The sequence below is a fragment of the Saccopteryx bilineata genome, chromosome 5, assembly GCF_036850765.1.
Source record: "Saccopteryx bilineata isolate mSacBil1 chromosome 5, mSacBil1_pri_phased_curated, whole genome shotgun sequence".
NCBI classification, from domain to species: Eukaryota; Metazoa; Chordata; class Mammalia; order Chiroptera; family Emballonuridae; genus Saccopteryx; species Saccopteryx bilineata.
In genome coordinates, this window is record NC_089494.1 from 35906653 (window position 1) to 35921192 (window position 14540).

Here is a 14540-nt window from a genome sequence, read left to right on the forward strand (position 1 = left end):
TAGAGGTAACAAGTTCTTTTCTTTCAGCATTTTAAGGGTATCATGCAAGGTCTCTAACTTGCAGTTCAACAAAAATGCAGTCTTTCTCTGTTAGAGGTGTGTTGTTCGTTCCTCCAGCTGCTTTTCCAGTTTTCTCTGGTTTTCAACTTCATGATGCATTCAGTGAGGTTTTGTTTGTGTTATTGTAGTTGTTGAATTACATTTTCCTCAATTAAGCCCATTTTGACATTATTTCTTCCATTGTTATCTCCCCTATCCCAATTTCTAGGACTCCAAATACAGGTATGTGACAAGGCGTGTATCTCACAGAAGGCTGATGGACTATTCTATTTGTTTTTTCTCTTTGTGCTTTAGAAAGCTTCAAGTTCACTGTGCAGTTACTAGTCTATTATAATCTCATCCATGCCTCCTTCTCATCTAGCTAGTGACAAGAGGTAATCAAATAGCACTGATTTTTGAAAGTAAATCTATACATACTTGAATTATTAATTTAAATATAAGCACAGATAAAATATTTAAGGACTATTAATTTAGAAATGTGTAGTTTTTCGATACCCTTTTTATTATCTATAAAATTTGTATGTGTATACATACACGTACATGTAACATCAGAAATGGTAGTGAATGATACCAACGAGCTACTGTAGTTTATTTTGACCTCTTTTCTAGAAGGTGATGACAATCTGTGGAAAATGCTTATTATATCCTGCCAATATACTGCAAGGAGTACTTCAGAATACAAAAGTCATCCACACACTTGGCTAAGTGAAGATCAACTGATCCAAAAATTTTCTTCCTTAGTTTTTTTACAGCAATAAAATCAGTCCAATAAGCTGATTTTTCCAAGAAAGATTATTCTAATAACTTCGAGTGGTCAATTCGTGCAATGGTCCAGTCAGGCTTTACTCCTTGTGTGAACTCCCTCTGAAATCTAGAAAAAAAATCACAAATAATTTGAATCCTACATCAGTCCCATACTTTTTAGTTAACTAATTTTTGCAAGTGTACATTAGAGGCAGTTTTTAGTAATAAGCTAATGGTCAGTGGTAAATAAAAATCAAAATAAAAATGTTCACCAATTCTATCACAAAAAATAGCCCCATAAAATCAGAAGCTAATTCTCAACTAAAACAAGTATTTTTAATAGCCTAATCTACACTCCAACAACTGCCACTCCTGGGAGAAACTGGGGTATTATTCTGTCATACTGCCTATAACATGTGCCTAAAAAGAGGAGAAAGAAATTGGACACAGTGATGAAAACAGCACTCAAGTGTTATTGGTTTACCATATACATTACATCAGTTTTGAAAATAACAGTGTTTATAGGCTGCCCATAGTCTTAGCAGGAAATATCAGAGGGACCAAAGGTTAGTATTGGTTATAGTGTTGTTTAATTATAAATGATATCACAAAAGAGACAATTCAGTAAACTCAAATAAGTATTTAAATATATATAATTATGTCTTCATTGACTTGCTTGACTTGTTCACTGCTTCAAATTTTATTAGCACAAAAATATACTATAGTGTCTTTAGAGAGAGAGAGACAGACAGACAGGAAGAGAGAGAAATGAGAAGCATCAAATTGTAGTTACAGCACTTTAGTTGTTCACTGATTGCTTTCGCATATGTGCCTTGACTGGGGTGCTCCAGCTAAGCCAGTGACCTCTTGTTCAAGCTAGTGAACTTTGGGCTCAACCAGCCACTGTAGTCTATGATCCCGTGCTCAAGCCGGTGACCACTTGCTCAAGCTGGTGAGCCCGCACTCAAGCCAGAGACCTTAGGGTTTCAAACCTGGGTCCCCAGCTCTATCCAGGTTGATGCTCTATCCACTGTGCTACCACCTGGACAGGTTATAGTGTTGTTTTTCTTTTTAAATTAATTTTTAGAGAGACAGGAAGGGGGGGAGTGAGGGAGGGCAAAAGGATGGGGGGGAATATTGATTTGTGGTTCCACTTATTTATGCATTCACTGGTTGATTCTTGTATGTACCCTGACTGGGACTGAACACCCAACTTTGGCATGTCAGGACACTCTAACCAACTGAGCCACTGGGTCAGGGCTATAGTGTCTCTTTTAGACAATTTGTTAACCTCCTACTAGACAGTACTCCTAAAGGGCAGGAACCCTTTAATTTTATTCTTGAACTTCTACCAGAGTACTTGATAAATGGAAGACAGTCAGTAAATGCCTAATGAGTGGATAGTCCATGTGCCAATTATGGCAGATTTTATTTTCCAGCAAGGGCCATTAATCACATCTCCTATCCAAGGGGCTCTTCTGCAACGTGACCTTGCTATTACCCCATAAAGAGATGGAGTCTCTCCAGGCCCTTTTACCTGTGCAGGTCCTGTGACTGCCTTGACAAGTAGACTGTGTTGTTGTTCCAATCCTGGGCATAGCTCTTTACTAGTCTAGCATCTTCTGTCTTCTGCCTCTTGAAAGCCAATCCCCACAAAACATGTGACTAGCCTGAGACTACCACAAGCCCAAGCCACAAAGAAAGGCCTTGGAGAATGAGACATGTGGAGAAGCCAGTGAGCAACAAGGGGACACATGTGTCAGTGAAGAAGCCATTGTGGAGATGAATCCTCCTGCCCCAACACCCCAGTTGATGCCAGATGAAGCAGAGAGAACCCCATAGCTGAGTCTTTCCAAAATTCCTGAGCAGTAGAATAGGTGCAAAATAAACAGGCTGGTTGAAGCTCCTGAGTTTGGAGTGGCTGGTATTGCAGCAGTAGAAAGTGAAACACTGTTTAATTACATTCAGAAATATTATCTCCTTCTAATTTCTGAACTCTATTGTTTCATGGCCAGTATGTCATTATGAATTTTTCTCTTCATAAATAACTTGTAAAAGTTCAATCCTTTCTCCTAAAGCTCCCTTTAGTTTTCATGCCTTCTTACCGCCTTCCGTTTTCTCAAGAAAGGAAACAAGGACATGTGATCAGACTCACTCATAGCTTGCAGTAAGAAGTTGTTTAGTTTCCACGTTTCGATCTCCCACCTTAACCTGGAACACACCAGCTCCACTTAAAGTTTCACTGGGGATGTTGGCACTGGTTAGATACCAAAAGCACATCAGGATGTTAACAAACTTCCTTCCTTAGGAAAAAAAACATACACATACACACACAAATACAGATCACAATAATCTATTATCCATATATCCAAAATGAAATAAAAATTGGTAATACTTATACAGTTGTTACAGATCAAATTTTGTGCTTGCTCTAGTCTAATGTAAGATACTTTTGTTGTTGCCTTTTTCTTTTTAGAAAATTCTCTTAGGGTAAGTAACGTATTTACCCTCTTCTCTGCATTGCAATAATAATAGCTACTATTTACTGAGCAAGTGTATTATACAGATTATTTTTAATTTGTAGCATTTTCTAAAATTATAATAGATAGTTGTTGTCAAACCAAAAATGATGGGGGAAAACATTTTCTGCTGCTAAGTAATTAACTTAACCCCAATCGTCAGAAAGAAGACTTCTACCCTAATTCACTTTGCTATGTCTAGTGGTTTTACACCATGGCTTGCGTAAAAACCAGGTCGTGACTATGATGCTAAGAGGCAGTTTGAAATATTAGGAGAGAAAAAGTACTTATGAAAAACATATACCTTTACAAATGGTTTCAAATTATGAAAAAAAATTTTAACTATTAAGAGTCCAAATTAGAATCGCCTTGGAAAGTGTATAAACAAAGCCTAGATTTCCTATATGCCTGGCCTATAATAATATGCCAATATTTGTAGCAGGAATAAATAAGTCAACAAATTTTCAGGGATGCTGTAGGGAAAATATATGCATTGGACAAGAAAGATGAACCAGATAACCAATGAAGTTCCTTCTGACTTTTTTCAGTCTCCAACTAAATCTAACTTGGTAGTTATACAGTTAATCTTACTTTCAAAGCAGTCTTTAGCTGATATTATATACTTTTTCTTTTTCTTTTCAACTGAGAGGAGGGGAGATAATGAGACAGATTCCTTCACGTGCCCTGACCGAAATCCAGGGATCCACCCGCCAACATCTGTCTGGGGCCAATGCTCAAATCAACCCAGCTATCCTCAGTGCCTGAGGCTGACTCTCAGACCAACCAAGCTATCCTCAGTACCTGGGGCAGAGGCTCGAACCAATCGAGCCATTGGCTACAGGAGGGGAATAGAGATGGGGGGGAGAGAAAGGGAAAGAAGGGGGAAGAGAAACAGATGGTCGTTTCTCATGTGTGCCCTGACCAGGATCGAACCTGGGATGTCTACACACTGTGGTAATTGCTCTATCCACTGAGCTAACCGGTTAGGACCATACTTCTTCTTTTATTTCTTACTCCTTCTATTTAATACACAGCTAGACATTTAAAACGTTCAATTGTTTCCTTCCAGTTGGGAAAACTAAAACACAAATATTTTTAATTGGAGACACGGGAGCAGCTTGTCCTAGACAGATTATTTTCATCAATTTAAGTGACGATTCTCCCTCCCATGACTCAAATAGTAGTAGAGAAAAGTTCCAGGTAGAAGAGTATAAGGAACTATTGCCTATCTCAACTCTTCCAAGGCTAGGGCTTTAAAGAATAAATATATTATTTTCTCTGAAGTCCCATAAATATCCACTCTTACCACTCACACTATTTCACAGTTTCCCAGTGGGTTAGCTCCTCTGGAGAATTACAGATCATCTAAAGTTTCCCGTGCTCCAGCATTACCTTTATCATCGTAGTAAATGGAGATGTCTCCTGTTGACGTGTACACGATTTCATCTATGTCAGCAGCAAGGGCGTTTTTATGGTTGTCAGGTAGTGAAGTGACCTTTTCTTTCAATACATGCAGCACCTAAGTTTGGAAAAAGCAAACTGAAATTCACCTCTTGAGTTTTTGGAACTTTTTCAAGAAGCTCAGTAAGTTGTTCATGGAATCAATTCTTCTAATCCTATTTTTAAATTTACCACCACATTTACTCAGCTTCAAAAGCAAGGCCGAAAAGTATCGTTACTCAATTAAGTAATTTTTCACAGAACAGTCTATATAAGAACAACTGAGAGGCATCATTATTTACTTACTTATGCCTTAGTAGCAAGTCATTCTATGCTTCTGTATGACCCAAAATATCCCAATGAGTGATACAGGTACTCTACAGTGTGTCCGTAAAGTCATGGTGCACTTTTGACTGGTCACAGGAAAGCAACAAAAGACGATAGAAATGTGAAATCTGCACCAAATAAAAGGAAAACCCTCCCAGTTTCTGTGGGATAATGTGCCAGCATGTGTGCATGCACAGATGATGACGTAACACCGTGTATACAGCGAAGCAGCCCACGGCCATGCCAGTCGAGATGTGGTCGGTACAGAGGAAAGTTCAGTGTGTTCTGTGGCTCGCTAAATTCGAACCTGTGACCAAAGTGCAATGTGAATATCGGCGTGTTTATAACGAAGCGCCACCACATAGGAATAACATTACTCGGTGGGATAAAGCAGTTGAAGGAAACTGGCAGTTTGGTGGAGAAACCCCGTTCTGGTAGGCCATCAGTCAGTGACGAGTCTGTAGAGGCTATAAGGGATAGCTACCTAAGGAGCCCTAAAAAATCTGTGCGTGAGCCCACATCAAACTGCACTGAATAGGTATGAAACTGGGAGAGTTTTCCTTTTATTTGGTGCAGATTTCACATTTCTATCGTCTTTTGTTGCTTTCCTCTGACCGGTCAAAAGTGCACCATGACTTTACAGACACACTGTATTTTGGCTGATGGCACATATACTATTTTTAAGCATATATAACAGTAGTTCTTAACTTGTGGGTCGTGACCCCAGCGGGGGTCGAATGACCAAAACACAGGGGTTGCCTAAAGCCATCGGAAAATACATATTTCCGATGGCTTTAGCCACTGAGAAGCCGCGCTACCATCTGCAGCAGCGCTATTCAGCTTGAATGCACGCAGTTATGGACGTGCGTTCCAAACTGAATGCCTGCGGTCATGCGCAGACTTGATTGCATCATCCGTCCGGGGCATAAGGGGTGGGGGAAGCGGGGGGAACGCTCCACAGTCCATAGCAGCATGGCTGCTCGTCCATAGCAGCGCATTACGTGTATCTGGCGCTTGCTGATGTCATCAGTGGGCAGGTGCAGCAAGCGCCAGAGGACAGAAGCCTAGGAGGCGGAGAGGCAAGAGAGCCTGCGAGACAGCCTGCTGGTGTAAAAAAGGTTAATACTGTAAAAACAGTACACACACCATACACACAATACTGTGTAAGTGTAAGGTGCTTTGTGTGTAATCATTACACAGTACACAAAGCAGCTTACACTTACACAAAGCACCATACATTTACACAGTGTGAACTACATCGGTCTTATACTGTAAGAGACCACTATAAGATGTAGTTCACACTGTTCCCCAATGTATAATTATCTTCCATATCTCCCACTATTTTCCCATATTCTGAATGAGGAAACTGCTGAAATCAGCGGTTTCCGGCATTGAATCTGCCTCCTATTGATTTCATTGGGAGTGCGACGGATTTTGTGGAAGAGAGCTCCCAAGAATCTCGGGTTACCACACAATCCTCCGCAGCCTCCTTTTGATTTCAATAAGAGGCAGAGAAATGACAGTTTCTGACACATTTCTTCCTCTCCTATTCAAGTCAATGGGAGGCCGCAGCAGATTCCGCTCAAATATAGAGCATGTTGCTTAATTTTTTTCACACTAGAACTTTTCCGAGAGCAGAAAAATTCCAAGGTGGAATCCGCCACCCCCAATAGACTGAAAGAGGCCTCACACTGAGGAATCTGCTATGCGGATTCTGCAGTGTAAAAGATCTGCCTCCTATAGAAGTCTGGCTCAATGTCATATTCCTCAAAGAAGGCAGATAATGTAGGAAGCATGTAAATTTTGTTTTTATCCAATTTATTTTTCCAAAGCTGAAGTTTCATTTGAATGATTTAATTTTTTCAGACAAATCGAGGCACATTGCATTTGGTCCTTGCAGTGATAAATTTAAGTCATTCAAGATGACAAAGATGTCCACCAAGTAAGCTATTTTCTGCAGCTCAGTTTTATCGCTAAAAAGTGCTTCGAATTGCGGTTTTGCTTTCTGATTAAAAAATGTTTACAGTTCATCATGAAGCTCAAAGACACGTTTTAAAACTTTTCCTCTTGACAACCATCTGACTTCAGTGTGAAATAACAGAGCATTGTTTGGCGCATCTAGCTCGTTGTACAGTTGCCAAAACAGCCGACTGTTTAAGGCGCTCGACTTCTGTGAAAGAACATTTGCACATGCTTGCAGACGAAATTTCATCATACTTTCCTAATCTACCTGACACCCCATTTGCACTTGCCAGAAGTCCATTCACAGTGAAAGTTGAAGATGTTCTGGAGACAGCGCAAGAAGAGTTCATTGACCTAATTAACAATGATGCAGCGAGAACAGATTTCTCTACGATGCCACTGACAAAATTCTGGATTAAGTGTTTACAGTTATATCCTATTCTGAGACTGTGCTGCGCCTTCTTCTTCCTTTTCCAACAACATATCTTTGTGAAACAGGGTTTTCCAGCTTGCTGGTAAGCAAGTCTAAATACCGAAGTAGACTTGTTGTGGAAAATGATCTTTGCTGTGCCCTTGCAAAGACTGCCCCAAGAATTTCTGAATTGGTAAGCAAGAAGCAACCACAACCATCTCACTGAATTTGGCAGCATACTGTTGCAAAATATTGCACTGTTGTTTACTATTATATTACTGCTGTTATATTTAAACCTATACTATGCCTGGGTGAAATGTTATTTATTTGGAATTGTTGTTATATTTAAACCCATGCTATGCCATGGTGAAATGTTATTTATTGGAATTAGTAATAAATATTTCTCAATATATAATTAAATATTGTTTTTGTGATTAATCACTATGTTTAAATTATGTTTGATTTGTAGCAATGAGAATACATAATGCATATCAGGTATTTACATTCCGAATCATAACTGTAGCAAAATTACAGTTATGAAGTAGCCACCAAAATTATTTTTTGGTTTGGGGTCACTGCAACATGAGGAACTGTATTGTGGGGTCACGGCATTAGAAAGGTTGAGAACCACTGATATACAAGCATATACACAATGTACTGTGTATCATTTGATTGCAAGGGAATAATACATTTATTTTTATAGGAAAATTAAAAGTATACTTTACCTCTTTGACCACAAGTTCTTCCAACAGATCAAATTTACACTGTGACAGCAACTTGGACACATGAGCAAAAGCCTTAAAAAATAGTGGAAGGAGGGTAGTGATTATTATTTCAAAACATGCAAAATACCATACATTGTATAATGTTCAAACTTAAATAGCTAAGTGTAACAAAGGCTATTTGACAATAGAGGCAACAAACAATGTCAAGCATTAAGATATTAACGCTGGGTACAACTTCTTGTAGTTGGTTGGCTCTTCTTTTCTCATATGGCCTTCCCACATAAACAGCAGTAAGCAGGCAGATGGCTAATTACATATCCACTCTCAGGACCCGGGAAAAGACAGTGCATGGTGTGCACACTAGGGCCTGAATAAAAATCCTCCTCTATGTTTTCTTTTAAAATAATGATGAAGTAATCAACCATTCAGAGGGTTATATGCCTCTCCCTGCCCCACACCACTTTTATCAAACACAGATAGCAGTTGGGAAGCAGCACAATATAGACTCTACTGAGAGTCTGAAGAGCTGGGTTTTAGTTTGAACCATTAAGCTAGATAAGGCAGGTGTAGGAATATGGCAGAAAAGATCATGCCTTTACCCAGTGGGTTTCAGCTTTGACGTATGAGGTCCCATTTTAAAGTGGGAGGAACCAACTGCAAGCCTCCACATTCCCAGCAGTGAGAAATGGAAGCGTGCCTAAGACTTGTCCTGTCTTCAAGGAAGGAGGAAGGCAAGTTAACTGACGAGGTCAAGAATGATGACAAGGTTAGAAGGGGATGATGTGGGAGCATACAGAAGAGCCACCCAAGCCCATCTGGGAGGACCAGAGAGGGCTTCCTAGAGGGAGTGACATCTAAGGTAAAATCTGAAGAACGGGCAGGAGACAGAAGGTTCGCAGGCATGTCAGAGAGACAACATTACTAATTATTATGGGCTGAATTGTGTCCTCTTCAAGTTCCTATGTTGAAGCACACTAACTCCCCGGACTTCAGAAGGTGATTATATTTGGAGATAGGGCCTTGAAAGAGGTAACTAAGTAAATGAGGGTGGGTCCTAATCCAATCTGACTGGTGTTCTCGTAAGGGGAAACTTGGACACACAAGGAGGCACCAAAGGCACATGTGAATGGAGGAAACCACCATGTGAAGACGCAGAAAGAAGGCAGCTATCTATCAATATAAACAAAGGAAAGGGGCCTCAGAAGAAACCAAACTTGCCAACCCCTTGATCTTGGGACTTCTAGCCTCCAGAACTATGAGAAAATAAATTGTGTGGTTTAAACAACCCAGACTGTGTGATATTTCGTTATGGCAGTTGTAACAAACTAGTCCAGTAAAGCTGATTTTGAGAAAACGCATAAGTGCAGATGGATTCAAGGACCCTTTGAAAACACCCTTCCGTTTTATATAGACCCTATATATTTTAGTAAGCTTTCACGTGTGGAAGATGGGTGGTATTTTGGTAAAAAGAAACAAAGACCATAACCATAATATTGAAACCCAGGCTCTATTTTGTGTGGCAAAGGCAGATTACACCTGAGCAAATTATCCTACATGGTTATAACGAACCATATGGAGGCTGCCTTGCTAAGAAAGGCTTTGATGATATAGTAGTGTCTAACCTAAGAAGCTTTCTAGGAAATAGCCCTCTTTTTCATAGCAAAAGCTAAGATGTGCAAGCAAAATATAAGAAAACAAAAACGTATATGATTAATGTGGTTTGAGGGCAATAATAGGGAAGATACAGCAATATGCACATATCAATGGTAGGATACTGTGATACAAAAAACGTAAATTTGGTCTTCATTCTAGTTCCTGGCACAGAGCTCCTTAAAAAAACCCCTTTGAACTATAGCTGAGTTTATGCTCAAAAGTGACTCTTGGAAGATGGGGGCTACCAGCGGAACCAACCATGCGATTACAGGTCCGCGACGTTCAGCCTCACCTCGACTCTCAGGGGAGGATACTGGTGCTGGGGATGGAGCTGACTGCCAGTGGCCAGTGAGTTAATCAATCACACCTACATAATGGAACCTGTATAAAAACCCTAAACAAAAAGGTTGGGAGAGCTTCCAGGCTGGTGGTCCTCTGAGATGCAGGAACCTGGAGGGCACGGAAACTCCACCCCCTCCCCACATACTTTCCACGTGCATGTCTTCCATTCGCCTGTTCTTTTAAAGTAAACTGGAAATAGCAAGTAAAGTGCTTTCCTGAGTTCTGTGAGCCATTCTAGCAAATAATTGGGGTGTGTGTGAAACCCCGATTTATAGCTAGCAGATGAAAGGTACGGGAGGCCAGGACTTGGGTTGGTATCTGAAATGGAGGCAGTTTTGTGGGACCAAGCCTTAACTTTGGAATCTGCATTAAATGGGGGAGTTAGTGTCACTAAGCTGGCCTGATAAGGAGTATCTAACCTCAAGAGTCTTCTAGGAAATATCCGTCTTTTCCATAGAGAAGGCTAAAATGTGCAAGCAAGATAAAGTGGGAAAAAGAACATGATTAATGTAGTGTGATGGCAGTAATAAAGAAGACATCATGTCACGTATACACAAAATGGAGAACAGGGTCTGTGGAACTAACAAGGCCATTTATAGCACTGCATCGCCTATTCCCCTGGCTCAGGTGCTGAATAAAAGCTTCCCTATATTGTACTTAACCATCTCAATTTTAGTGACTCTGAGAACCAAGACTGTTTGTGGAGTGGGTCACAGGACAGTGGACCCCAGCAGTCACTAACTTGAGCCAATCATCTGACTTTTCTGGAACTTGGTTCCATCATTCATTAGACTAGAATGATAAGCCCTAAGGTGCCTTTTCATTTTCATGTTCCATAATTAAAAAAAGTAAATGGTAATAAACACGATATAATTGATGAACTTGATATTCACAATCCAAGATAACACCGTATTGCTGGCAGGTTAGCCTAAGGAGAAAGGGCAAGTGGAATAGATACACTAGCTAATGGTTTTGTACCAGATTATTCCCAAATCCACATTCATACAAAGGAAGATACAGTTGCATTACGAGATCTAATAGGGAGAAAGTTTTTCAGCCAAGCCCTTTTAAATCTTAGGTATTGAAGAAGGGATCTGGCTTGATCTGAAACATATGTTAACTAACCACTAATCTAAGGGAATTGCCAAACATTTGCTACAAATGACCCAACATTCTTTCTGGATATCAGAAGAGCTAAATACACAAAAACTGACTTAGAATAGACAAAACTGCATACAGACTAGCTGATGAAGGGGTGGAGCTGCTACTTAATAGCAAAGGTGGAGGGGGGCTAAAATAGCTAACAACTGAAGGACTTCTAAGATCAGAGAGTGACTAACAAGTGTCCCAAGCTCCTGTGTTCAAAGGAAATAGGGACTATGGTGTGATTCTCGCCCACGTAGGAAGATGACTTCCATTCTTTATTAACAAATAAATGAGCTGAGTTCTACATGTGTCATGATGTAGACAAGCTCACATGTCATCAACAGACACGGTGGAGAATAGGATCATGCAAATTTACCTCTGCATGGACAAAAGATTTTGAGAACTGACATGAGTTTACCCTTTATAATGCTATTAATCAAGTTTTCTTTGCTTTTTAATTTTTTTAATAAACACATGTATCAGTCAAGAGTTGAGTCAGGGAAGGAGTTAATATTGACACTGATGATAACATTTAATTTATAACTGACAGGTTACATACCGTATTTCCCTATGTATAAGATGCACTTAGGGGGAAAAATTTGGCATCTAAAGACTGGGTGCATCTTATACAGTGGCTGTAGATTTTTTTACTTGCATTTCTCGCTTTTTTGCACTTGTTGAGGAGTTGTATGAATTTTATGATGAATAAAACTTGAATTCAGTAACTTTATGTAATACTTTTTTTTTTTTCTCCAAATTTCAGGCCCCCAAATTAAGGTGTGTCTTATACATGGGGAAATATGGTAATATACAGGTATTGATCAACCTAAGACCTATGCAACTTACCGACCATTTGACTTTAGGACCACAATCGCTAGCCACGACTGCTCCTCGTCTGGCAGCGTAAGTGTTGCCCAGCTGGGCTTACGACAGTGCGGACCAGCTTCTGGCAGCACTACCATCTCCGCGGGTACCATTTCAACTGTTATCCCAGACTCGGTACAGCAATTTGTGTTTTGTGTCTTGGATATTTTTCACAAACCCCTCCTAAGATGTCTACCAAGGGGAACTGCTGCCTCAGATGACGACATCAACAATCCGCAGCCAAGCACCAGCGGCCAATAAAATGTTTCGTACATGTTTATATATTTTGATATGTTTTGCAATTGGGAAATGTTTCCTATGGTATTTTTTACACCTGTATTTTGTATTTTTGTATGCACCTGTATTTTGTAATTTTGTATGTTTTGCAAATATTAAACCAGTTGTACTGGTAACTCAATGTTTTACTTAAACCTGACGAATGTAAAAATAAGAAACAAAATGGTGTAGAAATGATACAAATGGCATAAAATGAACAAAGAAAATTAAGATATATAACAATAATGAAAGAAAATTATGATAAAATATGACAAAGATTTTTATAACATCATTTCACAGTACTGTACATACAGCCTACTCAACTTACGACCAAACCATGTTACGACCGGTCTGTTGGAACCAATCGTGGTCACAAGTCGAGCACTAGCTGTAAATGGCTGTTTGTAGAAATAATCTGAAATGAATTGGGAGTAAACATCAAGACTCATATACAACCAACTGTAAAATGATTACACTGATGGCATAATTTTAAGGTACATGGAGGCATGAACTGGGAAATAAACTATGACTTCTATTGTTTATCAATAGTTCTGAGTGTTTGGGAATGACAAACTCTCTATTCTCTAGGGAATTCAGAAGAAAGTTATTGACGGACTTTCATCCTAGAACATGCAATGTATACACACAATCTATCAATCTCAGGACCCAAAGTGACCAGCGTGTGGGAAGAGTAAGGTGGAACATTATCAGCCACTCAGAAAGAGGGACAGAACTGTCAGGGTTAGGGCCACGCATCATCCGAAGCTATTTCTCATTATGCAGGCTGCTGTGCTCTCACAAGTGTCCAGGTTGTCTCAGCAAATTCTTTGAAGGAGGAAAACTGCTCATCTTTAGGAGTATAATGTGGAGGGGTCGGAGTGAAGGTAAGAGGAATAAAGAACAAAGGAGGTGTAGCAATACCTGGCAGGAAGTTTTGTGTTTCTACCCAAAATGACATTACAGAACTTTAAAAATGTAATCCCATTTACTCTTCAAAACAATCTTACCCATGAAACCATCTGTTCAGCAAACATTCATGGAGTACACATACCTACGATGTGCCACATTGTCTTTTGTATTTTGCAGAAAATCACGTTCATAAAAGATAAAGCCTCGTGGCTTTTAAGTGGCAGAAATGAGCTTTGAATCCATTTCAGATTCAAAACCTGTAGAGAGCGGAAAAGATAACTGGAGAATTTCACCCTTGTGTCTCAATCGAACCGAGGAGGGCCTCGGCGACCATGGAAACAGAAGCAGAAGCTTAGTTTAAAGGCGAAGAAGTGGCCCGACGGCTCTCTGCCAGGGTCACTACCCACGTTTGATCATCTGAGACCCTTTGGGGACACCTCACCGCTAAGCACGTCTACGTGTGATAGTTGAGTTGCATGACGCGTACAGGTCAACCCCAGGGAAGTGAACAAACCTGCTTCGCTCCCTCTGAGAATTCTGCGATGCTAAACTCTCTGTCGAAATAGGCCCAGATAAGGAAGGCGTAAATTCGAGTCCGAATCCAGTTGATGGGGTTGGAGAAGCCCAGAACAAACATCTTGGTTTTCTGGCGCTGCGGGGGCTGCTCCTCAGTGCTATAACCGCGCCGAGGGCAGCCAGGGGCAGCGGGGAGGGATACGGACGGCGCCGGGGGACTGAGCAGGGGACGCCGGGGGCCCCGAGTGGGCAGCGCCAAGGCCGCGGAGGCCCAAGGGACTCGAGAAAATGGGGCCGTTCTCGAGCCGAGGTGGCGACGGCAGAAGCAGCAAAGTCCGGCCAACAGCGGTCTCATCTCGCCTGCACCGGAGACCCGGGATCGGGCGGCTCCACCGGGCAGAGGCCAAGAGTAAAGCAAGCGGGGTAAAAGCCGAGTGGCCAGCGCCATTTTTGTGACCTCTAACCTCTGTGCTTGCCTGTGCTGTACCGAAAAACAGTCGGTGGGAAACCACCACCCCAGCTGGGTTCGGAGACAGTGTGGAGAGTGAACCTGACCTGCTGCTGCCACCTCTGGTGAGTCCGCCGTCTCCCCGCTCCGCAACGTAGAGCCCACAGCGGCCCCGGGCCCAGCGCGTGGAACCCACG

At 41.0% G+C, this 14540-nt stretch overlaps 1 protein-coding gene across 2 annotated transcripts; it reads right to left on the minus strand.

Moving 5' to 3' along the window:
- Positions 1-661: 661 nt before the first annotated feature.
- MAIP1 (matrix AAA peptidase interacting protein 1) lies at positions 662-14444 on the minus strand. Of its 2 annotated transcripts, none has more exons than XR_010725669.1 (5): positions 13894-14444; positions 8190-8261; positions 4716-4842; positions 2960-3103; positions 662-931 (listed from the first exon to the last, which is right to left on the minus strand). XR_010725669.1 is itself a non-coding variant. In XM_066233227.1 (5 exons), exons 1-5 carry the CDS (start codon positions 14341-14343, stop codon positions 853-855), a joined length of 876 nt encoding a protein of 291 aa, XP_066089324.1. In that variant the 5' UTR covers positions 14344-14440; the 3' UTR covers positions 662-852. The 2 variants fall into 2 exon arrangements, 1 of the variants encoding a protein (XP_066089324.1); XM_066233227.1 differs by having other exon boundaries at positions 2960-3107; positions 13894-14440.
- Positions 14445-14540: the final 96 nt, after the last annotated feature.

Excerpts from the sequence above, each read along its gene's own strand:
- MAIP1 (XM_066233227.1), bottom strand. The coding sequence starts at position 14,343 with ATGGCGCTGGCCACTCGGCTTTTACCCCGCTTGCTTTACTCTTGGCCT. Across the intron at positions 4,843-8,189 it reads AAGAACTTGTGGTCAAAGAG|GTGCTGCATGTATTGAAAGA; the intron begins GTAAAGTATACT and ends TTCCAAACTTAG. Across the intron at positions 932-2,959 it reads CTTCTTACTGCAAGCTATGA|ATTTCAGAGGGAGTTCACAC; the intron begins GTGAGTCTGATC and ends TTTTTTTTCTAG.